General features: G+C 41.8%; 1 protein-coding gene across 12 annotated transcripts in view; it reads right to left on the bottom strand.

Annotated features, from left to right (window-relative positions):
- DOCK3 (dedicator of cytokinesis 3) overlaps nt 1-21,992 on the bottom strand; it is a 223,814-nt gene extending 201,822 nt beyond the window's left edge. For all 12 annotated transcript variants that reach the window (XM_037384111.1, XM_037384118.1, XM_037384112.1 and 9 more), the window contains exons 1-2: nt 21,689-21,992; nt 1,852-1,935 (exon numbers count right to left, since the gene is read on the bottom strand). In XM_037384111.1, coding sequence (XP_037240008.1) covers nt 1,852-1,935; nt 21,689-21,725 — 121 coding nt within the window. In that variant the 5' untranslated portion in view covers nt 21,726-21,992. The remainder of the gene's footprint in view (nt 1-1,851; nt 1,936-21,688) is intronic.

Below are 21,992 nucleotides of genomic sequence, written 5' to 3'. Positions count from 1 at the left end.
ACTGTGTTAAACAGCCACTTAGACAAGAATGCTTCAACGAAGACTACTTTTTTAAGAATCTACTTTGCACATTTAGTATGCTTTTTTGCATAATTCACACATGCAAAGAGCTGCAGCACAGACCATCTGAATATTCAGCGAGTTGCACACTGTGGATTTCCAGATGTTATTATCAAAATCAATGTAACTTTTTATATATGTAAAGTGTAAGGTAAAGGCATCCCAATCAGAAAGACAGGATAGAGGGCTTAAGAAAAACAAACCCTCACAAAACAAAAAAACTCCTCTGTACAAACACCTCCTTTCACCACTTTGTGTGGGGCCTCCTTTCCCAGCAATTTGAAGACTGGCATGAATTGTCTTTGAGGAATCATCCTCAAAACTACTGGCAGTTTCTGCAAGCAACTTCTCCTTTGAGACTGTGTTTTTTATTTCCCAGAGTTTTTAAAGTTCCCATGATTATCAGAAACAGTTTGAAAACACCATGACTGCTGTCCATTACACCCTGGAGTTACACTAGCCTATGCAAAGTAGTAAATTTTTTCTGAGCTTACACCAGGTACTAATTCACAAGACCTGGTAGAATGACTATAATCCACACTCAGTGCTTGAGTAAAGCTTAGCCTCTTACACCACATGTGGGTTTTTTAAAACCATTATCACCTGCAGGTTTAACTGTTTACAGCATGCATCCTTATGGACCAAGCAACACTACAGCACTGCAAAAGTCTCATTCAATGGAAAAAATTTTCAAGTGTAGGTGAAGAAGCTGCTACTATCCTAGAAAAATAAGCATGCAGGAGGTCACTTTCTTACGGAGTTAAGTCAGCAGGTAAACAAACAAAACACCCAAGTATAAGAAAAAGCATCAAGAGCAAAAAACAGCTCTCAGCCAGAAAGAAGAAAAGCAGTCTTCTGACAAGCACGCAGAAGGTTTGCGTAGCAGCATTAACACTGGAGATGAAAAATGAATGTAAACTGAACAAACACAAAGACAAAACTAAAACTCTGTGGAATGTTAATTTGGAATTCAGATTTGTGGATCTGGGTTCTGAATTTGTTTTAACACTTCAGGATTAAGGCTACATTATTCTACCTCACGCTATAGTGAAACACGTTCTTATAATGTATCTTGTCAACCTGCTTCTCAATAGGCATGTTTTACGACACTTGCTTCAACATTAGGATAAAAATAATTCTCCTTTTAAATACAACAACTGCAATCACACTGTTCATGTGAATAAAGGGGAGGATTAGGACATTCAATCTATTCACACACAGCCATCTCCAGCCACATAAGAAAGAACTAGAGCTGTAACATTTACAATGGCGTTTTCCTTTAGGTACAAAAACACACATGAAGATACATGCAATGTAATCCCCCCTACACCCATATTCTTTACATTTTTCCCAGCATTGCTCCCAACTGATTTGCTAATCTATTTTATAAGTAATATTTTTCATGCATTCAGATGTTCCTAAATAATAAAAACACTGATATACTTAATTGAAACACGTAACAGTAACTGAGAAAATATAGTAAAAAAGATACTATTACATGCTTTACATGATGAAAATTCACTGTAAGACCCAATTACAATACAACAATCAGGTCAGGGTTCAAGATTTTCTGGACAGATGGTTAACTTAAACACACTGACCCCCTATCAGACTGGATTAGTGCCAACAGCACTCAGCCCTTCCTACAGAAAGTGGGTCAGATTAGGTTTTATTCCAATGCTTTGATTTGATGCATCATGATTTCCAAACAGCTTATTAAAATCTGCTAGGTTAAGATATTTGTATATTCTTATACAGAAAAGGGGTCTCCTTCTTGGACACCACACTTACCTTCACATTTCTCTAGGATCTGAACAGTTTCACCTAGTTCCAGGACCAAGCCTTGCGGTACAGCTCCTCGGAAGCTGCATATCACTAGAGGGTGGGGAAAAAGAGAGACACACACATGAGGGTTGAATCTTTGTGTGAATTTTTCTTCTAAGCATAGCACTTAAAGCTCACTCCTCACATAAAAATAGCTATGACATAGCTGCCCAGAAAACCTGTCAGCCAACTTTTCCTCATCAGATATCTTTAATTCTGCCCTTATCAGAAATTAAGCTCAGCAGCAACATAAAAGCAAGGCTTTTCAAAAGAGTTTTTGAATTAAGCGAGGCTTGTAATCACCAACCTCTGATTCGTATTACATACAAAGATTGCTTTGTCGCAGTTCTTGCTCTACTACACAACCCATCCATGGAACAAGGCAGTCGAGACCGCAGATCCCGTAACAGGACGCCAGCTGCAGAAGTTACTGCCTTCCAAGCTGCCACTATTTCAAGTACCATCCATGCAATTAATACACTGCAAAAATACTGTATTATCATGCGTTATATTTAAGTAGATATATAGAACCTGTATTTTTCACAGGCACTAACTAACATGACATACCTCAAATATTTTTCTAGGTATCTTTAGTTTTCATTAACCAGGGAAAATAAGAATACAACCAAACACATTACTAAATGAAACTCAATTTTAAAAACAAATTTTAAAGAATTAACGAAGTGTGTAATGATAGGTATATCTATCAAAGTGTAATAGGAACATGGACAAGGGAGTTACCTGAAATATGACATGTCAAAATAAAGGATGAATCGCAACCAAGGTCCCTCTCCCCCCAGTCCCATGATGCCTGCTCATCAGCATTTAAGAACTCACTCGGGCACAGATTTAATTGAATCATTCAAGTACTTTAAGCCAATACGTGCTCAGACACAGCGTACACCTACACACTACAGCACTCCAAGGGGAGCTCCCCAAGCCAAGGTAGTGATCTCCAGTGGGCACCGGCCTTTCTTCCCATTTCAGCAAACACTCCCCTGTAGATGTAAACACTCTGGCTACGGCTGAGATGTTCCCGTGTGGTGGAGCTCCATTTCAGCTCCTCCCTGAATAGCTTTTTATGTCGACTAAAGCCTCCCTGTGCAGAACTTAAAGGAGTTAACCACAAACTCTGAAGTCCAGAGGAAGGATGCCCTGGGAAGTAGGACTGCCACCTGCACCATCTACCACAAAGTACGTTCCTTGAACCTTTAGTTTCCCAGAAATAATGAGAAAAGCATAGAAAAAAAACTCCTACCAAAATAAAACACGGTTTCAACCGTATACACTGATTTCATACAGGGAAAGGGCAAGAAAGAACAAACTACATATGCCAGGCGAACACCCACACGGATGAGACCGGTCTGAGGGAGAACCTGAATAAGAACCTGAAGAGAATCAAACCGCATCAAATGTTTGTCTTCCACAGTGAGACTCAGAGTGTTTAATTAAAGAGGAAAAAAATTAGGGACTCCACCAACAAACCCAAACTGTTCTCAGTTGGTAGGGCCCAGCAGAAGTCACTAGTTAAGTGAGGTTTTACATTCTTGTTTACATCAGAGACAGCAGAAACATGACAATTGCCTCCAGACTGCAGTAACACAGACAACATAATCCAAGAAAAACACCAAGCTTGTCAGCATTCTGGATTCTTTCTTCACCCATGAAGAAAACAAACATGAATTTCAACCAAAGAAAAACCACTCGATGCTTCTCCCAAAGTGCAGGCACACGGACAACTGCCAAGCGCCACACTGGCAGGCCAGCCAAACCTCTAGGGGCTTCTCTCGGCCCCTGCACGACTTTAGATAGCACTATCCTTTAAATAAAGAATTTTTTGTTTTCCTAATTAGGCAATTTTACCAGAACAAGAAGGTACAAACACCTTTTATTTTCAAGTTGTTTTGCAAAATAGTCCTATATTGAAATAACATGACCTTTCGATTCAGACCAACAAAAACACTAGAAAATTCAAGTATGTCTCAAACCCACAGGATTTTAAAAATCCTGGGTGAAGAATACTATTGAAAACACTGAAAAACAGATAAATGTTAATACAGTAGCAAGATACTCATTTATGAGAGTAATCCTAGACACACTGTTGTGGTTTTTTTTAAAAAAAAAAAAACAACACATACATAATATTAAATCAAATTTCCAGACCATTTTCCACGTCTCTGAACATATCAAGGTTATCATGACACAGAGACACCAGTTGTGGGACACATGAGTATTAGTGGTTGTAGACAAAAAGTTGGTTTGTAGACAGAAGCGTAGGAATTGTAGCAAGATTAACGACTGACTGGCCTCACTCACGCAAGTCCAACAACTAACACTTCACCTGAAAAAGCATTACAGCATGTTAACACTGCATTAGAGGGTTTGAATGGGCAAACAGCTGGCTCCCTGTAACAATTATGTACCATATGAGAACTACGGAATAAAGGATGCCACCAGTAAAGAAAATGGATTTGATTCAAATATTAGTTCTTTGGTCATCAAATACCTTTCTATTATGTAACAATAAAAAGTACGCTTGGAATGAAAGCTAAAGGGAAGGTATCATGAAAATAGAGTACTTTTTTTTTCCAGTTGCTGATACAATAGATTTATAAATATGGCCAAGAATAATGACTTTTACTTCTTGTAAGCCTGAATACATTATGTTATTCTAACAAATCTGTTACTTTATAGATGCAAACTGTCCACTTATGAAAGGATTCTACTGGTCACACAAAGAAAATCTGATATAAGGACTCTACTGCATGAATATGTAAGCAGTTCTTTAGAATTCAGAGTACTCCATTAATAAAGATAGCAAAAGCTCTCTTCTTTTCAGTCAAAAAAGCATAAACAAAAATCACAGAACAAATATGAACTGATCCCATCAGCTGAAGATAGAATCTAGATGATCATTCTCAATTGGAAAATAAGTTCTCACATAAAGACATACACACACTGCCTCATGTTCCTCATTTTTAATGCAGCAGCATGAAATACCATTCCTTCATCGATAAATTTGTAGTCATCAATAAATTATGTAAGTCTCTTCTGTTTGACAATTTTAATCGTCAATAGTGCATGTGAATAGCAATAGAGATACTTTCAAAATAACAGAAGCCAAATCTCAAGAGTAGTTGCCTTTGCAACCACACTAGATGAAAGTCAGGAAAAATTAAAGAACCCAAATAAACAGACCCAATACACCACATAATGCCTTGTTAAAACTATTTAATGAGGACAGAGGACACATCATCTCCAAAATGAGAAAGAATGGCTACTGTTTATGACAGAATCCCAGAAGTCTGAGACTACTTTATAGTCTGACATGATTCCAAAGGTTACTTCCAAAGTTATGGATCATACATTTGTTAAGCTAGAAATGCATTATACAACACAATCTTATTTATGAAGTCACTTTTAGGTACACAGTTCTTCTTAGCAGTACTATTTGAAAAATATGAACACAAATGTGTACGAGAAATATGGAATAATTTAACCATTCTGGAGAAAATAAGTTAGAGAGGACTCCAGTAACTGCCTTTATCCTTCCCACAGTGAAATTCTCTATAGCATAAGATCATCTCCAAACTGCCCATCAATCAACAAGTCTTCATCATTTCTTACAGAAGTCATCTCCTCTATCACCAGAACACAGAAGTAACATCAAAATGGACACACAGCAAAGCTTCTACCCACCAATTAATAGACCTGAATGATTCGTCTTGGATTCCAGGACAGACTGCTGAAATACTTAACATCTGTTTTCAGATATTAATCCCCCTTGCCATCATTCAGGTTTATAAGGGGGTCACAGGTCGCCCCCATGAAACATGATTTCAGCTGGCAGTTAAACCCAGCATTCTGCCAAAGAAGAATGCCCCAAGAACGCACCACGCGCCACTTCCAGAAATTATCTCCAAGTGACAGTTAGCTGTCATACTTGAACTGCATCAAAGAGGGCCACAGCAAAATAAACCCTCCCTCTGCACCTCTAGTTCATTAATGAGAAAGGCACGAACGAATTCACACATAGGCAGTTACTCTCAAGCTGTAGCAGGCAGTATGAAGCAACTGGGGGGTATAACATATAAGAGCATATGGAATGAGAACAACAGTTTGGAAAGCTGAAGATACAGGACAGGACAGATTCAGAAGTGTTTTCCTCACCTATGGACATGCCTTGACACAGCATAAGCAGCTGCACTTTACGTTGCCAGCAGAAACTGCTTCAAAAGAGTAAGGGTACACAGGTAAACATGGCACTGTAAGACAGAGCCAGCGCCTCCGTGCACAGCTCGCTGGGTCCTCAGGTGCTGGGTACCTAACAGAGCCACTTGCCATGTGGACAAAGATGATCCAGTTGATACAATTCAGTAGGTTTTACAGCGTATGTTCCCAAACAGCCCCTGTCAAAAGCTCGTGCAGAAACTGAGCTGTGATGAAAGTGGGAAGGCACTTGCACAGACAAATAACTAGCCAAGAGAGATGAAATAGAAGTAGTAGCCAGTTTTCTTAGTGAAGACAGATGGACCAGCAAGCTCTGAAGGGATCTCTGTCAGAGCCTTTTCTGTTTAAAGTATTTCTAAATGATCCAGAAAAGCTGATCATTTAGAAAAGTGACAAAGTTTGTGAAGCCACTCAAGCTATATCAGGGTAATAAACAGTTGCAGATGGACTTAAGTACTGCAAATAGAACTGGCAGATGTACACCATTTAGTTCATCTACATGGTGTTTCATGAGGGATGAACAATCCTCATCTCACACACAAAACACTGGTCTCTCCCCTTGCTGTTACCAGGCTGAGTGAAACCCCAGAATGTTGTTCCGAGCATTTGTCATAGGCTCAGTGCTCAGCCACCACCTCCCCACACCACCACCACATCACGGCAGAACGCTATGTTGGGGGAAAAAAGGAAGACACAATTACCTACAGCAGTGTATCAAATTCACAGTGAATCCCATGTGCCAGTTTTCCCCTTTCCCCTTTGTCAAAAATGTGTTCTTCATCAAAAAGGACAGAGCAGCATAGGAAAAGATAGAAAGAAGAGAGATGAGAGATACCAAGGACTGCATAAGGGGTTTTATATGATTAATTATTAACCAAGACAGGACTCCTCTACTAGTAAGACTGATGGCTGAAAGGGGTGCAGAAAGCATAATTGAGAGGTTGAAAAGGGAACAGTTGCTAATCATCCCTTCCAGTACAAAAAGCAGAGCAGTGTCAAATGAAACAGCTCAGGACTTTATTTAATCAAGTACTTTCCCACACAGTGCATGAACTGTGACACTCCTCACGAGATGCTGTGGGTGATTAAAAATAACATAAAAATCAGTCAGTCGGGTTCAAAAACAAATAAAGCAAATTAATGGATGCATACCACCTTAGGCTCAGCAAGTCCCAGACCCAGAAAGCACTTAAGCCTTGGGAAAGCATCACTTACCTTGCTGTGCTACTGTACTGTAAACACCGGCTACACCTGACAGGGGCAGGACACTGAATGAGATGGGTATGTGGCTGGACTGCTATGATCTCTCCCACACTGTTATTATGGAATCACAGCCTGAGCTTCTGTTGTCCCAAAGTGATAGCTTGTTGCTGCCTATTGATTTGCGACCTCACCTGAACACTTACGGCAAAAAGAGAGAATACGATTCACAGTTAGGGAACTGCTAAATTAGGTTTCATGTGTGTCATTACTACCTTCTGCTGCCCAGCTAAATAACCGAGCTGCTTTCATTTTTGCTGTGGTAGAATTTAAAATATACCTTCCTTTTTTAATTCCTTCTAACACAATTTCCTATGTCCCAACTGCCCCACCCAGTCCCACCTGGGTTGCAGTGCTTCCACAGATCATTTTTCTTCTCAAATGTCAATTACATGATAAACATAGTAATACAAATATGTCACTCTTTTTACATGAACAGTGGGAAAACCCAAAACAAGCACAGGGAAATGTCAGAGTGCTGTCCAGCACAATACACCCACATAAAGATCATGCAGCATCTAGCTGCTAATTCCCCTGAAATATCATTTTTTCTTAGCATATACATAAAACCACTTTGCAGCACAATTAACTGGCATAGGTATATAACTCCTCATATACTATTTTTTCCATCCTGTTTCTACACATTGCAGTAAAGCCTACAAAAATATTTTGACATTGTATAACATTTTATTTACAATAGAGAGTATCAGCTCACCCCATAATAAGTAATTTGTTCATTTTGATAAAGGAACAGAGACCTTCCCCTACCCCTTCCCTCCCCACCCTCCAAGACTTATCAATCAATATTGGAAGTATTAATTTAAACGCAGGCTGAGAAACAAAATCAGTTCAAGAGGTTTCAATGTCTACATTGTACCCTTTTCCTTCTACAACTCTAAATTATGTTTCGCTAATCATTGCTGCTGAAACAGATGCAATATGCTAAAGAAGAAGAAAAAAAATGTGTTTTATTCCAAGACATTGGTGAGGTCAAGATTTAATGAACTCTATGGGTTAACTTTGGGGGGAAAAACCCACAGTATTTCATATTATCAGCTGTGAACATGCTTTTGTTTTGTTTTACTTTTTTAATTGCACAATATGACAAAAAAACCCAAAAGAGTTCTTTAACTCCTGCCACTGCAACAATCCTAATTTTGCAAACTTGCAACATAACTGTTTACTCATGGCTTCAAAAGACAAATCTTCTTGGCCTTTGTGACAGTTTTTTCCAGTTCTCAACTCATTATTATTATTATCTGTCTTATTAAAATTCTGGTGAGTTACAGTATTTTTTAAATGACATCTTCAGAACAACTGGTCCAGGTTAAAGTATGCCACTTAATTTTTATAAATACTTTGTGCTATACTCAACTTGCAGTTATTCAGGTTATGCATTGATTGTGCCCTAAGTATATCTTTAACCAAACTAATTTCAGAAGGAATGGGAAGGATAACACATAGGAGAAGCACAGCTGCAGTTGTGTTGCTCTACAACCAAACTACTTAGCTCCATACCTTACCAATTTATAATCGCACCGAGCAGCCACTCAATTGTGTTCTGTGCTGCAAATATTAAAGTTATGAAGTTTTCTGATGCTGTAATTTATGCTTTATAACACATAACCGTATCTTAAACTGACACCTGCTAAGAATTTGGTTTACTTTGGGTAAACACATGTAACAAACTCTTAAATTTCACAGTCTATATAAAGGATTTTGTATCCAACTACTGCTAGTTATCACTATTAATAGCTGAAATGGAATATAAGTCAATCTGTGAGTCAAAGATTAATCAAAATCAATCATAAAGAATACAACATGATTACTTCAGATGGATAAATCAACATTACAATGAGGGTATACCTTTCCTTAAAATGCTTTTCATATTAAACCATCCATTAAAAGTGTCTAGCATCAAACACTGTAAGCTAGTTTTAACAGCTGAATAAGATTAACTTTATTTTCTTCCCTGTAATACCCAGATGATAATAAAGGCTCCATGTAACATAACTTCAGAGTCACTGTAGAAGGCGAGACCAAAGATGGCTCTAAATCCAGCACCTTTTCCCTAACGGAGGCTAAAACAAGGAGGTGAAGGAAGAGTATTAGAATAGGGTGAGGATGTAGCTTTCCCCAGCTTCAGCCATCTATGGATTGGGACTTCCTGAAGTAGAAATTTTTATTAGTATTAATTTTATGTATGTATTTAATAGGTTTTTTTGTACATTTTCTTCTACAGAGCCACCCAAATGTTTAACCACATCATCTTCTAACATCCACATCGCCACAGAACTCCACGCTTCACTTATACATCATATAAGAAAGCATTTTTAGTTGTTCAGATCCTGCATCAAATGCCCTCTGAGAATTTTATTAAAATAAAAAGAGCAAAGATCCCGTTCCTATTCTTCCACTCCACAGTATTTAGTTGTAGAATCTTCCAAGCTACCTTTTCTTAATAATTTATTTTCCAAGGGTGACAGATGTTAATTCTTCGTATTTACATACGGCAGACAGGGAAAAGTCCCTAAGCCACAGCAGTATGACTGTGCAAGAAAAAACCCAGCACTGACACAAGTTACCACACAGAAGAAAAGACAGCTAAGGGTCAAGATTTAGCTTTACCTTTTCGTGAGGCAACTGCATTGCACAATCACGCCTACAGGCAGCAAAGAATTAATACTTTCCAAGCCATCATGTGCCTCCCATTCTGAGCTCCTCTCAGAACTACAAACCTTTTTCTAGCAAAAAGGAGCAGTTCTTGCAAAAAGAAAGTCGTGGGTTTAATAATTTAAAAGACCAAAAAAATAGTTTGACGGAACAAAAACATTCACATTTTTATTACAAAATTAAAGGCCAAAATGATTAAATTTTTGTAGAACCGCTTGATTAAACCTGGCAGCTTCATAGATTGCACAGTTAGACTCTGATGATATTTGACAAGGGAACAGAATCACAAGGAAATTAAAATGAAAACATTTTAATTTTATTCCACAAATATCTAGAAGAATGTTTTCACAATATACCTTCCAAGTATTTAAATGATTAATTGTGGTGAGGGTTTCAATTATTTGCCAGAATTGAATTTGAGACATGCTAATTTATTTGCAAGTTCAGGCCACACTCAGCAAGTACGTTTGCAAAGAAAATGGGGAACAAAGCCAGGACCAGTACTTCTAAAACATTCTGCTGTTAAAGCAAGATGGACAGTATGAAGAATTTAGGTAGGAAGGAGAGAACACATCCAATTACACTCTAAAAAAAAAAAACCAAACTACCCAAATAAAACAAGATTTTTGCAGAGAGGGGCATTTCTTGCAGAGCATGCTAGCACACATGACACGGAACAGGGTTCTAATCCGACTGGAATTGCCAGGCACTAAAGTAATACACACACACGCAAAAAAACCCAAAAGATTATCGAAAGCTGATTAAAAGCCATCCTAACATTACAATCGAAGAGTAGGGCTTAAACAAAAGACAGGATTTAGAAGAGGGCTCAAGAAGTTTTTGACCTTATTTAATGGTCCTCATGAATTTTCACACAAAACCTTGAAGAACAAAAATATCCTTCAAAACTGAAAGCAACCTGTTACACTTCGGGGTTTGCCTGTTACCAGAATTACACCGCGCCGGAGCGAAGGTATTTGGGCTGGCTGGGGAGCAGTGGCAGTTGCTAGGCAGCATCTGCTCCTGTCAGAGATGCTTCTTGCTTTGTGCGGCACGGACCCTCAGCCAGGAACAGCCACCAGTGGGTTATCACAAGGCAGCTTACTGCCATCACATGGTATCTGCACAGCGCTCCAACTGCTGCCTAGCAACACCGCCTCCTTCCACTGAGTCATACCAGCGCTACGAAAATATTCATGCAAAAAAAAGAAACAGATGCCTGAGAAGAAAGGTGATCATTCACTAGCAAAGTGAATTACTGCTAGCATCCTTCCCCTACCCTCTAAGATAAAAATAGAGATTAGGCTCAAAAATCATGAGCTGTTTAAAATATTTTTGCACATCCTGGTGGCAAGAGGTAGACTTGAAGGAGCAGATCAGAAGTCCACAGCACTGTCCACTACCTCAGCTATATTAAGGAACTGATTTTGAGCTCCCAGCTTTGCAGGCACCTCTCCTAGTTACTCATCCCACTCCTGTACATCTATTCCGTCAGCTACCAGTTCATTCAACTTCTGCTGGCAGCACAGAAGTCCCTCACCCATACATCATCCCCATTATACGGGAAGTAAATGCAGCAGCTTCCTTTTAAGCAGCGACAAAGGCTGTTTCAGTTTCTGAAACCCTTTTCCCCTCTTTCCAATATCTAACCTTGGAAGAGGAGAAAAACACTGGAGCAAGCCACGCTTTGCAGAGGGAGCGCGGAGCCGTCCCGCACTGCTGTGTTCCACAGACGTGACCCACGAGCAGCCACGCTTCACTGCTGATCACTGGGAAATGAGGTCAGAAGCAGTCCGGTGCCGAGTATCCGGGGGACAGAGCTGCAGCACCTCTCCAGGTGACCTGCTCCTGTGCTGCACCGCATGCCCTGGGGAAATCAGTGTCCCCCTACACCGTCATCTGCCACCACTGCCCGTCCATCCACGCCACAACTCTGGAAAGCATCTGGCTCCATCTTCCCCTTAACTCCATAAAAAGTAGTTAACTGCAAACGAGACCCCTTCTTATCCTCCTCTTCTACAGGTTGCGCCACCCTAGATCTCACAAAACCTCCCCGATACCGCATGCTCCAGCCCCCTCACCACCTCCTACCCTCACCCTGGGCACTGGGAGACACAGCGCCCCAGATGCAGCCCCCAGAGCCCCCCTGTCAGGGGGAATGATCCCTTCCCCCAACACACCGGGGTACAGGCACGCAGCCCACCACTGACCCAGTCACTGCAAACACACAGGTGCCACCCAACAGCGTTCTACAACCTGCCCCATTTCACACTGGCTATGGTAAGACCTTTAGTCCTCCCATCTAACTGCTAAGTGACAACACGCTGAAGTTACCCTGGCATTTACGGTCAGTTTGCACGCTCCCTGTGAGGAGGAGGAAGGGAAGAACAGGGCAGGCTTACAGAGCTGTATTTATCAGTATACCGGCTAATACATCTTAGCTGAAAACTCTGTATTTTAGCCAATCAGCTGCCACACAACAACTTTTTGTGGATGTCTGAAGGCAGCCTACAAGACTGCTAAGAAACCTTTCAACCCACACAAAAGAACTCCGACTTTTTTGGTAAACTATTTGCTGCTAAAATACCAAAATATTAAATATTTGCCTGACACTTTTTTCCCCTGTAAGACCTGAAGAATTTTTACATCTTCTAATCTCAACTTAAGCAAATGTTTTGAAAGCATAAAATAGTGTACATCTGACACATTGGGGAAGATCCTCTTTTTCTTATTGCATCCTCCATCCAGGTTGAAATTTTTTTTTTCCCCCATTAAAAGCATACTGTCTTTTGCCAGCAATCTGAAATAGTCACTCCAGAATTGGAAAAAAACCAGCAAGATCAGAAGTTGCAGCTCAGGGTCTTGCTGCAGTGAAAGAAGTTAGAGAGAAACCCCTATTTTCTACTTCCACTTGCCCACAGACAAAAAGAGAAGCATTTTCTGCAAGACCAATCCTTCAAAAGCAATCTTCCTTGGTGTAAAAGCCTCGAACCACAGAGATAACCAAACACTTATAGGGGGAAAACAAAAACAAACAAAAAACACTCACACACACACACAAACCCACCACAACAAAATCCAAAACTCCAACACACACAGACTTTGTCTGTAACTCCGATCAGGTCGGTGCACCCTGGCAGGCTGCAGCCCAGCACCAAGGCAGGATGGCTGCAGACGCTGGTGTGCGACCGTGCCGAGGCGGCAGTGCCAGCAGCACACATGTTCCGGCGGATGCCGAGCTGCCACACCAGCCCACAGGCCCGACCTGTGCCACGGGCCAGCTCTGCCCACACCAACAAGCCACTGCGAGGCAGCAGCCAGCCAGTGTCACCTTCAACGCAAGCCGAGGCACACAGGCGGGTCACCCGTCACAGGCAGGCGTGCAGGCAGCGCCGTCCCGTGTGGTACATGATGGCAGGTACGAGGGCAAGATCATCTCACAAACACGCTGATCCTGCTTCGCTCAGTGCAGTGAAACTAAGACCATTACCTCTTTGGTCTACCAAAAATCGAGTTGCCAATCGTTCAGCTCATGAGCTTTGGGGGAGAGAGAAAACCCACAGAGACACTAAAGTTCAAACTACAGTTTTCAATAGTCTTCTTTTTACAATAATTCATATATTTCTCAATTATTTATCCCACACTAGCTGACACCTTCTCACTTGCACCTACACGCTCTGTCCAGGTATATAATACAGCCAAATATATATATATATATATAAAACTTAGATAAATGTGAGCACGTGCCCAGGTAAAGTGGACAACTTTACACCGGCACCTCCTGGCATTTTTCTCTACAAAGGAAGAGATGGATGGAATAGAAATATCTCCTCCTATCCTCCCAGGTGCAGAGCCAGTTACTGGAACATACACATCGCTCCCCACAGGGACTATTTAACACTGTGATACTCTCCTGTGAAAGGTTTTCCGCTGCCTTTACAGCTGCTCCGGGTGGGCCACAGAGCCCAGCAGCACAAAGGACCGTATGCAACCCAATACCCAAACAGGCCCGTAAAAAAGTTATATATTAATTTCAGCTGGCTTCTGTTTACAGTTCTGGGTTTCTCCAACACACTGATCAAGATGGGAAGACTGAAAGGGCAGGTGTAGGAAGGGATGGCATAAACACCGCATGCCCAAATACATCTAGAGGGAAGAGAGAGGCCCCTGCTGCTCAAACACACAGAAACAAGAGATTTCTAGAACAGTGAGCCACCCGCCAAAGCACACCCAACCATGCTCTAGCATGCTGCACAGTGCACAGGCTTGTATTCAAAATAAAGAAAATAATGCACCACCCCACCTACCGTCAGCACCAAAAGTGTTTAGTGCATAAGCTTCCTTGTATTGCAGCATGTAGACAAATCTTTATTTTTGTGTCAGAAGTGACTGGTATCGGCTTGCCTCTTTAAAGCAGAATGACCCGGTTTTGATCACCAAGAGTTAGCTAGCACCACTGGCCATAAGCTTTTCTTAAGGCTGAATACCCAGAAAGACTCAAGAAACCGTAGTCAGACGCTAAAGTGGAACAAGAGGGAAGCCTTACCCTTGTAAGAAGAAATCACCTCACAGCTATACTGGAAAGTGTGTGCTCAAACCCAGAGTCACCACTCTTCCTAACACCTTCAGTAAGTTTTGATTAAACACTTGTTAGTTAAACAAACACTAAAATACATCTAAAAGGAAGGAATTATAGCTAAAAAGACCTTAAGAGATGCTTTCAGGATCTCAGAAGAGATTATAAAGTTCATTTAGACACAAAAACTGAATGGAGGTTTGATTTTAACATCAGTCACTTAAGGAAGGTATTTAACCTCTTTGCCTTGAGGTTTACTGAGCACACAGATTTTGAAATGGAACAAAGAATAAAATGTAGTGATATTAAGGCTGACTCATGACTTAAAAGCAACCAGTGGAAAGCTGCTGTCAATTGCAATTGCTTTTGAACCAAGATCCTGCTGTATGCTTCCTTTAGCCGCTTCCCTCAGAACATCACAGCTGAGAGGAGATCACAATAAACTTAATTCACTACACAAGTTAACAAAAAATTCTCTGAAACAGGAGGAAAAGTTGCACCAGGCTCTTAAACAGCTGAATGATCTTCCAAAGACTTTCTATTCTTTGGTTAGTGTTTTCACATCCATGTCTGAAAAAAGCTTCCATTTCTCAAAAGAACCAATCTATGAAACATGTATGGCCACCAGTAACACCAGTTGTTGGAGATCATCAGGCATTTACAGTTCTTCCATGTAATAACCAACTTCCAAAAGCTTTTCTGATTAATATGTTAAACAATTATTCCTATCTACGGTGTCACTGTGCATATGAAGACAAAGAACTCTTCCCAATTATCCCCTTTTTGTGGGCTTTTAAATGCCACCAAATATGTGGTAGAGAATTTTCTACACCACAAGTTCTGGTAATGGTTCTTACGTGTTTCCCTGATGTTTATCATCGGGAGTCTGACTTTTTAAGCACAAAATTTCTTTCTGGAAAGAAAGGCTCTGCAAGTTAGTGAGGTTCATGTCCTGCTGAGCTATGCCATTGACTGCAAACCAACAACGCTACCTTCAGAAGGATTAATAGCAATAGCAGCTTTCCTCTTCCTCCTCCTTACAACTGCAAACCACAACCTGCACTGTCACTCCATACTCACACACCAACTTCCTATGCCTTAAATTGTTCAAAAGAGAAACTACTTTAAATTTTCCTCACTAATTTCACTCTGAAGATTCTCCCTTCCTGTCCTACACGCTTGACAATTTATACCCAAAGCACATACTGTTATTTGTAAGAAACACTAAAGAATCATCTAAATTTTCGAAGAGCAAGGAGCATTCAAGGTATTTTGTCATATACCCTGTTACTAATTGTAATTGGTACCTGCTGCATTAAAAAAGAATGCAAGGTAACTTGTTCCTTGAATAAATGTGAAAAGTGTAGTTTCCCACCAATGGATATTTCACATTCACGTTCCCTCCACTTCACCAAAGGTTCCATGAAAGTTAATTTTTCGCCGTCCCCACCCCTGTCTACAAAGTACCCTCAGTTCACTCCCATGCTCACATTAACAACTTCCCCTTCACGTTCTCCAGCCACCAAACAAAAAAGTTCGGAAGAATCTCAATAGAACTTTATTTTTGATTCTTTTCAGCGAGTCAGGAGCTGCTTATCTGTACTGCATCCACAGGAATTCTAGTACTAGAGTTCCTTCTTCCCCACCCAGCCACCAATTTTCATTAAATCCATAGGAAGTGTATGCCTGAGACTGCCAACTCTCATCATCAAATGTCTCTCATTACTGGATGAGAGGTATTGTTAGGAGAGGACACAAAGCCTGACACTTGAAGATTTCCACCTTCAGGAAATCAGTCTGAATATAAAATCCATTCTGCACTGCAGATAAGGTCAGAGAGGAATCACCTCTGCCCCCACCCTACTCGCAAGCAGCTGAAGTCCTGAAGGTCTTAACTGAATACATAATACAGTATAACTGTGAATAAATGGAGAAATTTGCTCTCAAAAGCATCAAAACATGGAAAGTTAAACCCCATATTACAATACTATCACCTCTCACTCCAAGATCACGCCTACATTCCCATACAAACCACACAATAAACTGCTAAACATACGCATTTGATTCCTTGCCTTTGCAAGCAATTTGAAAAACTGTTTCTCAACTTCATTCTTCCCATATTTATAAATGTTTTGGCTAATTCCTACTGTAAATGCATTTGTGGACAAGTGGGATTGAGATGATCTCAAACTAGTAATATTTTACAGATTAATTCTCACCCAGCTCCGCAGACAAGAGTAACCACAATGTCTTTTGGCTAGTCTTTTCTAGGATAAATGAGCCAAAATACCTTAATACCTTCCCACAAAACAGTGTATTTAGTCTCCAAGTGATATCAGCAACAGCAGAAATACAGATTTATACTAGATGAAACTAAAATTCCCCACTACTTTAAATGACACCTCACTAAACTTTCCTATCTATACTGAATGTTTCCAGTTGGGTGCGTCTTGGGAGTTGATCTTTTCCAGAGACATTGCAAGGTATGATTCATTTCTCATTCAGACAAATAACACATAGACATTTCCTTTATGACCCCAGACTGACAAATTCCTTTCTTCGTTCTTAAGCCCTAAGGGCAAAAAAAGGCCTGTAGGGGCAAAATATTGAATGGAACTAAAAATCACTCCAATCCACAGACCATCTAGTTTTCCTAACGAGCAAGTCCCCAGGTATTACCACCACCTCTCCAAACAGCACCACGCAGAAGGTTCAGAAGTACATCCCTCCCCAGCACTTTGGCTCCAAGACAGATCACTGAAGAACATCCCCAGTCACCCTCCTCCTGCCACCAGACAGCTACAGTTTCTGCCAATAAGGCACAAAAGAAAATGAAGTATCACAGACATTCCATTACACAGAACCCAGCTGCAATGACTGATATTGCTTCCCAGGTCACCGAAGATGGACTTTCTCCTAATCTGGGGGAGGGACCTTCTCTTCTAGCTCTCCAAAACTTTTCATTTGAAACCTGTAACAAGCTGCTTCGGTGAAACAGAGAAACCGCAACAGCGGTCAGCCCGAGGCACTCCATCCCCCAGCTGCCTTCTACATAAACACATAAACAGGTAAGAACAGAGCAGCATGCCAAGGAACTTGGTATGGGAAGGCAGACTTTTTGTAAGTTCTGCAGTCCTGTTTTTCCAAACACACAAATTGGGATATTTGTGTAAGCCAAGGTTTACTGGTGAGGAGAATACAAAAAAATATCAAGATACTGACCAAAAAGCAGAAGCTGCAGTACAGAACTGCAACTAGGACATTATGATGTTCCATCCTTTCTTAGTAGGAGCAAGGGAAGTATTATTTATATGTATTTGTGCTTACAGGTTTATTTTTCATCATTACCAATTAAGTGGTGAAAAAAAAAAGATTAAAAATTCATTTGAAATGAAACAGCAGATTTTAACACTAATTCTTTAAATAAACTAAGAACAGGTGCTGTTTATGCAGGCAGGTTTTCCTTCTTCTCCATGATTTAATACATATTTAACTTGGTCAGCCGTTCAAAGTACAGGATTAACTACATTAAAAAACTACAAAACACCACCAAAAACTTTCTTGAGAACCACCTAAACGTGCTCCTTGCACAAAAATAAAGCAGCAGAAACTGACAGCCTAATGAAATACATAATCAGCTCTCATTCATCTGCCAAATTTTAATTAACAGTTATTTACTAAAGAGTTCTCTCTGCTTAGCTTTTCCTTTTAATTCATTATAATTTAATACTTGCTTTAGAAGGATAATGTAACTAATCAGATCACTTTAATAAATATTTTCTTAGAAACAGAGGCTGCTTTAGAAATATTAGAACACTAGAGGGCTAGAGAGCTAGTTATCTTTGATAATCAGTTTAGAAATCTCACTAACTGTTTTCGTAACTGGTCACCTTAAGCATCTGTGGAAGAACTGTTTGCCTTTCAGCAGCAAGTCTACAGTTTTAAAAGCACAGTTGGGATTAGAGCCACTGAAAATAGGTATTTCTAAATAGAACAGAAAGGAGCTACAGCTACCAGGTAGTTGCTATAGTAGCTGAGAAATACAACCAAGGAAGAACTTCAGCGTTGTCAGGAGAATGTTTAACTTATTTATTTAGAAACATCCTGAGCAATCTTTTAATATCTTTGTTGCAGAAGTATGCAATGGCTCGTATGAGAATTGGGCAATACCATAGCATCCTACAACTGCAAGCACTGAAAGCTTCCTTTTAGTTGCATCTAGACAAGCAAAGAGCACTTCAGAACCGCCAAAAAGCCCCTGACAGTCACATCAGCAAATTTAACATGTTATCTTGCAGTCAGGAGCCTGTGTAGCTGTAAAAGGGCTCCAGCAAGCATGTAAGAAATGTCTTTGTCTTGAACTCTTTGCAAGCCAGTGCGGAATACAAAAGCCCTTCTATACCCACGTGCTGGGAGAGGGAACATGGTGTCTTTCTGAAGGAACAGATTCTATAAATCATCATCTCTGAGCCAACTACCTAGATAAGAAAACGACACAGATCACAATTTACTTTCAACAAAGAACAGCATCAGGATTAACTACTTCATAGGATACTTTCACTCTCCTTGATACACACAAACAGGTATGTACAGGGCCTGGATGCCCAGACACACCTTTCTATTTCATGAGAAAGCTCTTTGTGGTATTCCAGTTGCAGAAATAACTGGATTTTTTTTCCCACCCCACTTACATCAACAGGGACGTAAAGTCTATAGCCTTAATCTAAAGTCAAATCAAAAACTTTTCATGGTTTAACAAGAGCACAGAGAAAACACACAAGGCTTTTTTGTGATGGACAGTGGTCAAAATAAAAACAAACTACTGAAGCCCAAGGCATAAGCTTATACCAGCAACTCATGACCAGAAAATTATTTTTGCATATATTACTTTATTTGTGAAATCAGGAATTACACTGGGGGGTGGGGGGTGGGGTGTGTAAATCACCTCCTGCCCACTCTTTTTTTTTTTTGCTAGTGCACCTTCTAACAGTAAAACCTTAGGTTTACACCTTCTATAGATTAGTTTCTCCAAAATGCACAAAATTGACCACTCCAGCAAACAATGACAGATCCACTTTTGCAAAACCTGTACTCCTTTCCCCACTTATAGTAACTAAACTCCAGGCACAAGCAGCATCTTTCAGCTATTCTCCCTCTCTGGAGGATTATCAACCAATTTCAATTACAGGAAAAGTAATTAAAGCTACCCAAGAATAATAAAAAAAAAAATTAAAAAAACTTGCCTAAAGATCACCAAAATTCTTAAGATTTAGCCAGTATCTCAGACCTACCTACATGAAAATGAAAAATCAACATCACAGAAATATTCTTAAGACTACAGAATATTTACTGAAATAACACTTCATTCACTACTCTCTCTTCTGGCTGGATGCCTCTTTTAGACTTGTTTACAACCCGAACAGAGATTATACATCTGAGTAAAAGAAAAAATTAGTTCACCTACTTTTTGATTCAGGTAGCATACATGCATATTTTCTTATTCGAGAACATGGGCCAGACACAAACAAAACTCTGAATATCAAACCCTGCAACATGGCAAATAAAAATGACTATGTAAAAGGAAGAGAGGAAAACAAACAAGACTTGAAAAATGAGTAATTTTTTTTAAAAAAAGCACCTTTCAGCCATTGCAGTGGCAAGTTTAGCACTAGGGCAACAGAGGTGGTCTTCCACCAAGGGTAGGGGTATGTGCAAGTCTGGGTACTTTGTATTCCCTGAAAGTCCAGCTGAGGTTAACAAAGCGGGTTAGCTTGATATACCCAGTGACTGACCAAGACAGCAACAGCATTGCAAGGGCTGTCCTGGGCTACTTTATGCCACTTGCGCACACTGCCCTACGCTTACAGGTTCTCATCTGACAAACCATATTTAAGTTTGTTTTTTTTTTTTTTAAACAAAAGTGAACTCCCCTTTATTTCTTCTATTCATTAGGAAGGTATGCGGAACATACCCAGCAGAATATTTGTTGCACAAGATGGAAAATCAACAAAAAGCACCAACATATTTTGTTGTCGACTATGTGCTCAAAGCGTGTTGTAGGTATTAGCAGCATTAGGTTTTTAACTGCTCACAAGTCAACCGTCAAAATTCACTAACAGTACAGGTTAACAGATCTTTATAGCAAGTTTGTTTATATTTTTTAAAAATATTTGCAGAAATTGATCATCTCTACACACTGTGAAAGTTAAAAATCAATATAAGCAATCGAAAACTACAAAAGCATTTATAAAAAGCATTTAGGTGCCTAATCAGGGCAGATGCTACCTACTTCTGTTATAAAAATCAACAGTTTAAAAAAATTAAGCAAAAAGTGCAAGTAAAAGAAAGTCCGGGTCTCCCTTCCGTTTTGTTAAGACACCGCGTCCCTGCTGCCGCCCGAGACGAGGATACACGAAACCCCCAGACCCAGCAAGGGCAGCGCAGCTAGTGCCTCGGGTCAGCGAACGGCTCCGGGGGGCACCAACACCGACCGACGGCCCACGGCGAAACCGGCACCGGCGGGACCCGGCTGCGGGCGACCGCAACGCAACGCGGCGCCCCACGCAGCGCCCCGCACCCCGCTGCCCCCCGCCCCCCGGGCCCCGCACAGGTGCGGCAGCGACGCCCCCTAATGACACGGCGCCAGAACCGATCCCCCTCCCCAAACTCCACACAAACAAGATCACCGCAAACCACAGATTAGACGGGGGAAAGGGGGCCGCGCCGTAAGGAGATTAAGGGCTCAGGGCCCGTTCCCCGATGATTTGGCCGCCGGGCCCGGGCGCCCCCCCCGGGCTGCTGCTCCCGCCGCGCCGCGGAAACTCGGGGGAGCGACCCACAGCAGGGCCCCGCGGGCCGGGGGGGGGGCGGGTAGCTCGGCCTCGGGCACCCCCACAGCCCCCGGGGGCGGCGCCCGCCCGCCCCGCCGCCCCCCACCGCCCACCTGCCGGCAGCGACCATAGCCGCCCCCGCGGAGCGGCAGCGGCGGCCGGGAGGAGCGCGGAGCGGCCCCCAGGCCCCGGGCCCGGCCGCTGCGCAGAGCCGCGGGGGGCCGGCAGCACCTACCCACGCCGTATTTCTCCTCCTCGGTCGGGCTCCACATGCTGCTGCGGCGGCTGCCGGCCGCGGCCGCGGGTCCCCTGGGCAGAGCGAGGCGGGCGAGCGCCGCGCATGGAGCGGGGACGGCTTCTCCTCCTGCCCCAGCGGGGCCGCCGCGCCGGCAGCCCCCGCCTGATGCTCCGGCCGGGCTGCGCCGAGGGTCGCTCGCCGGGGGCGGGGGGAGGCGCCCCCCCCCCCCCCCGCCTGGGCAGCAACAGCCGCCGCTCCCGCAGCGCCCGGCGGCGTCCGCCGGCCCCGCGCCTCCCCTAGC

The sequence above is a fragment of the Falco rusticolus genome, chromosome 4, assembly GCF_015220075.1.
Source record: "Falco rusticolus isolate bFalRus1 chromosome 4, bFalRus1.pri, whole genome shotgun sequence".
Taxonomy (NCBI): Eukaryota; Metazoa; Chordata; class Aves; order Falconiformes; family Falconidae; genus Falco; species Falco rusticolus.
The sequence above is the reverse complement of the archived record's forward strand: the minus strand, read 5'-3'. Positions and strand labels throughout refer to the sequence as shown.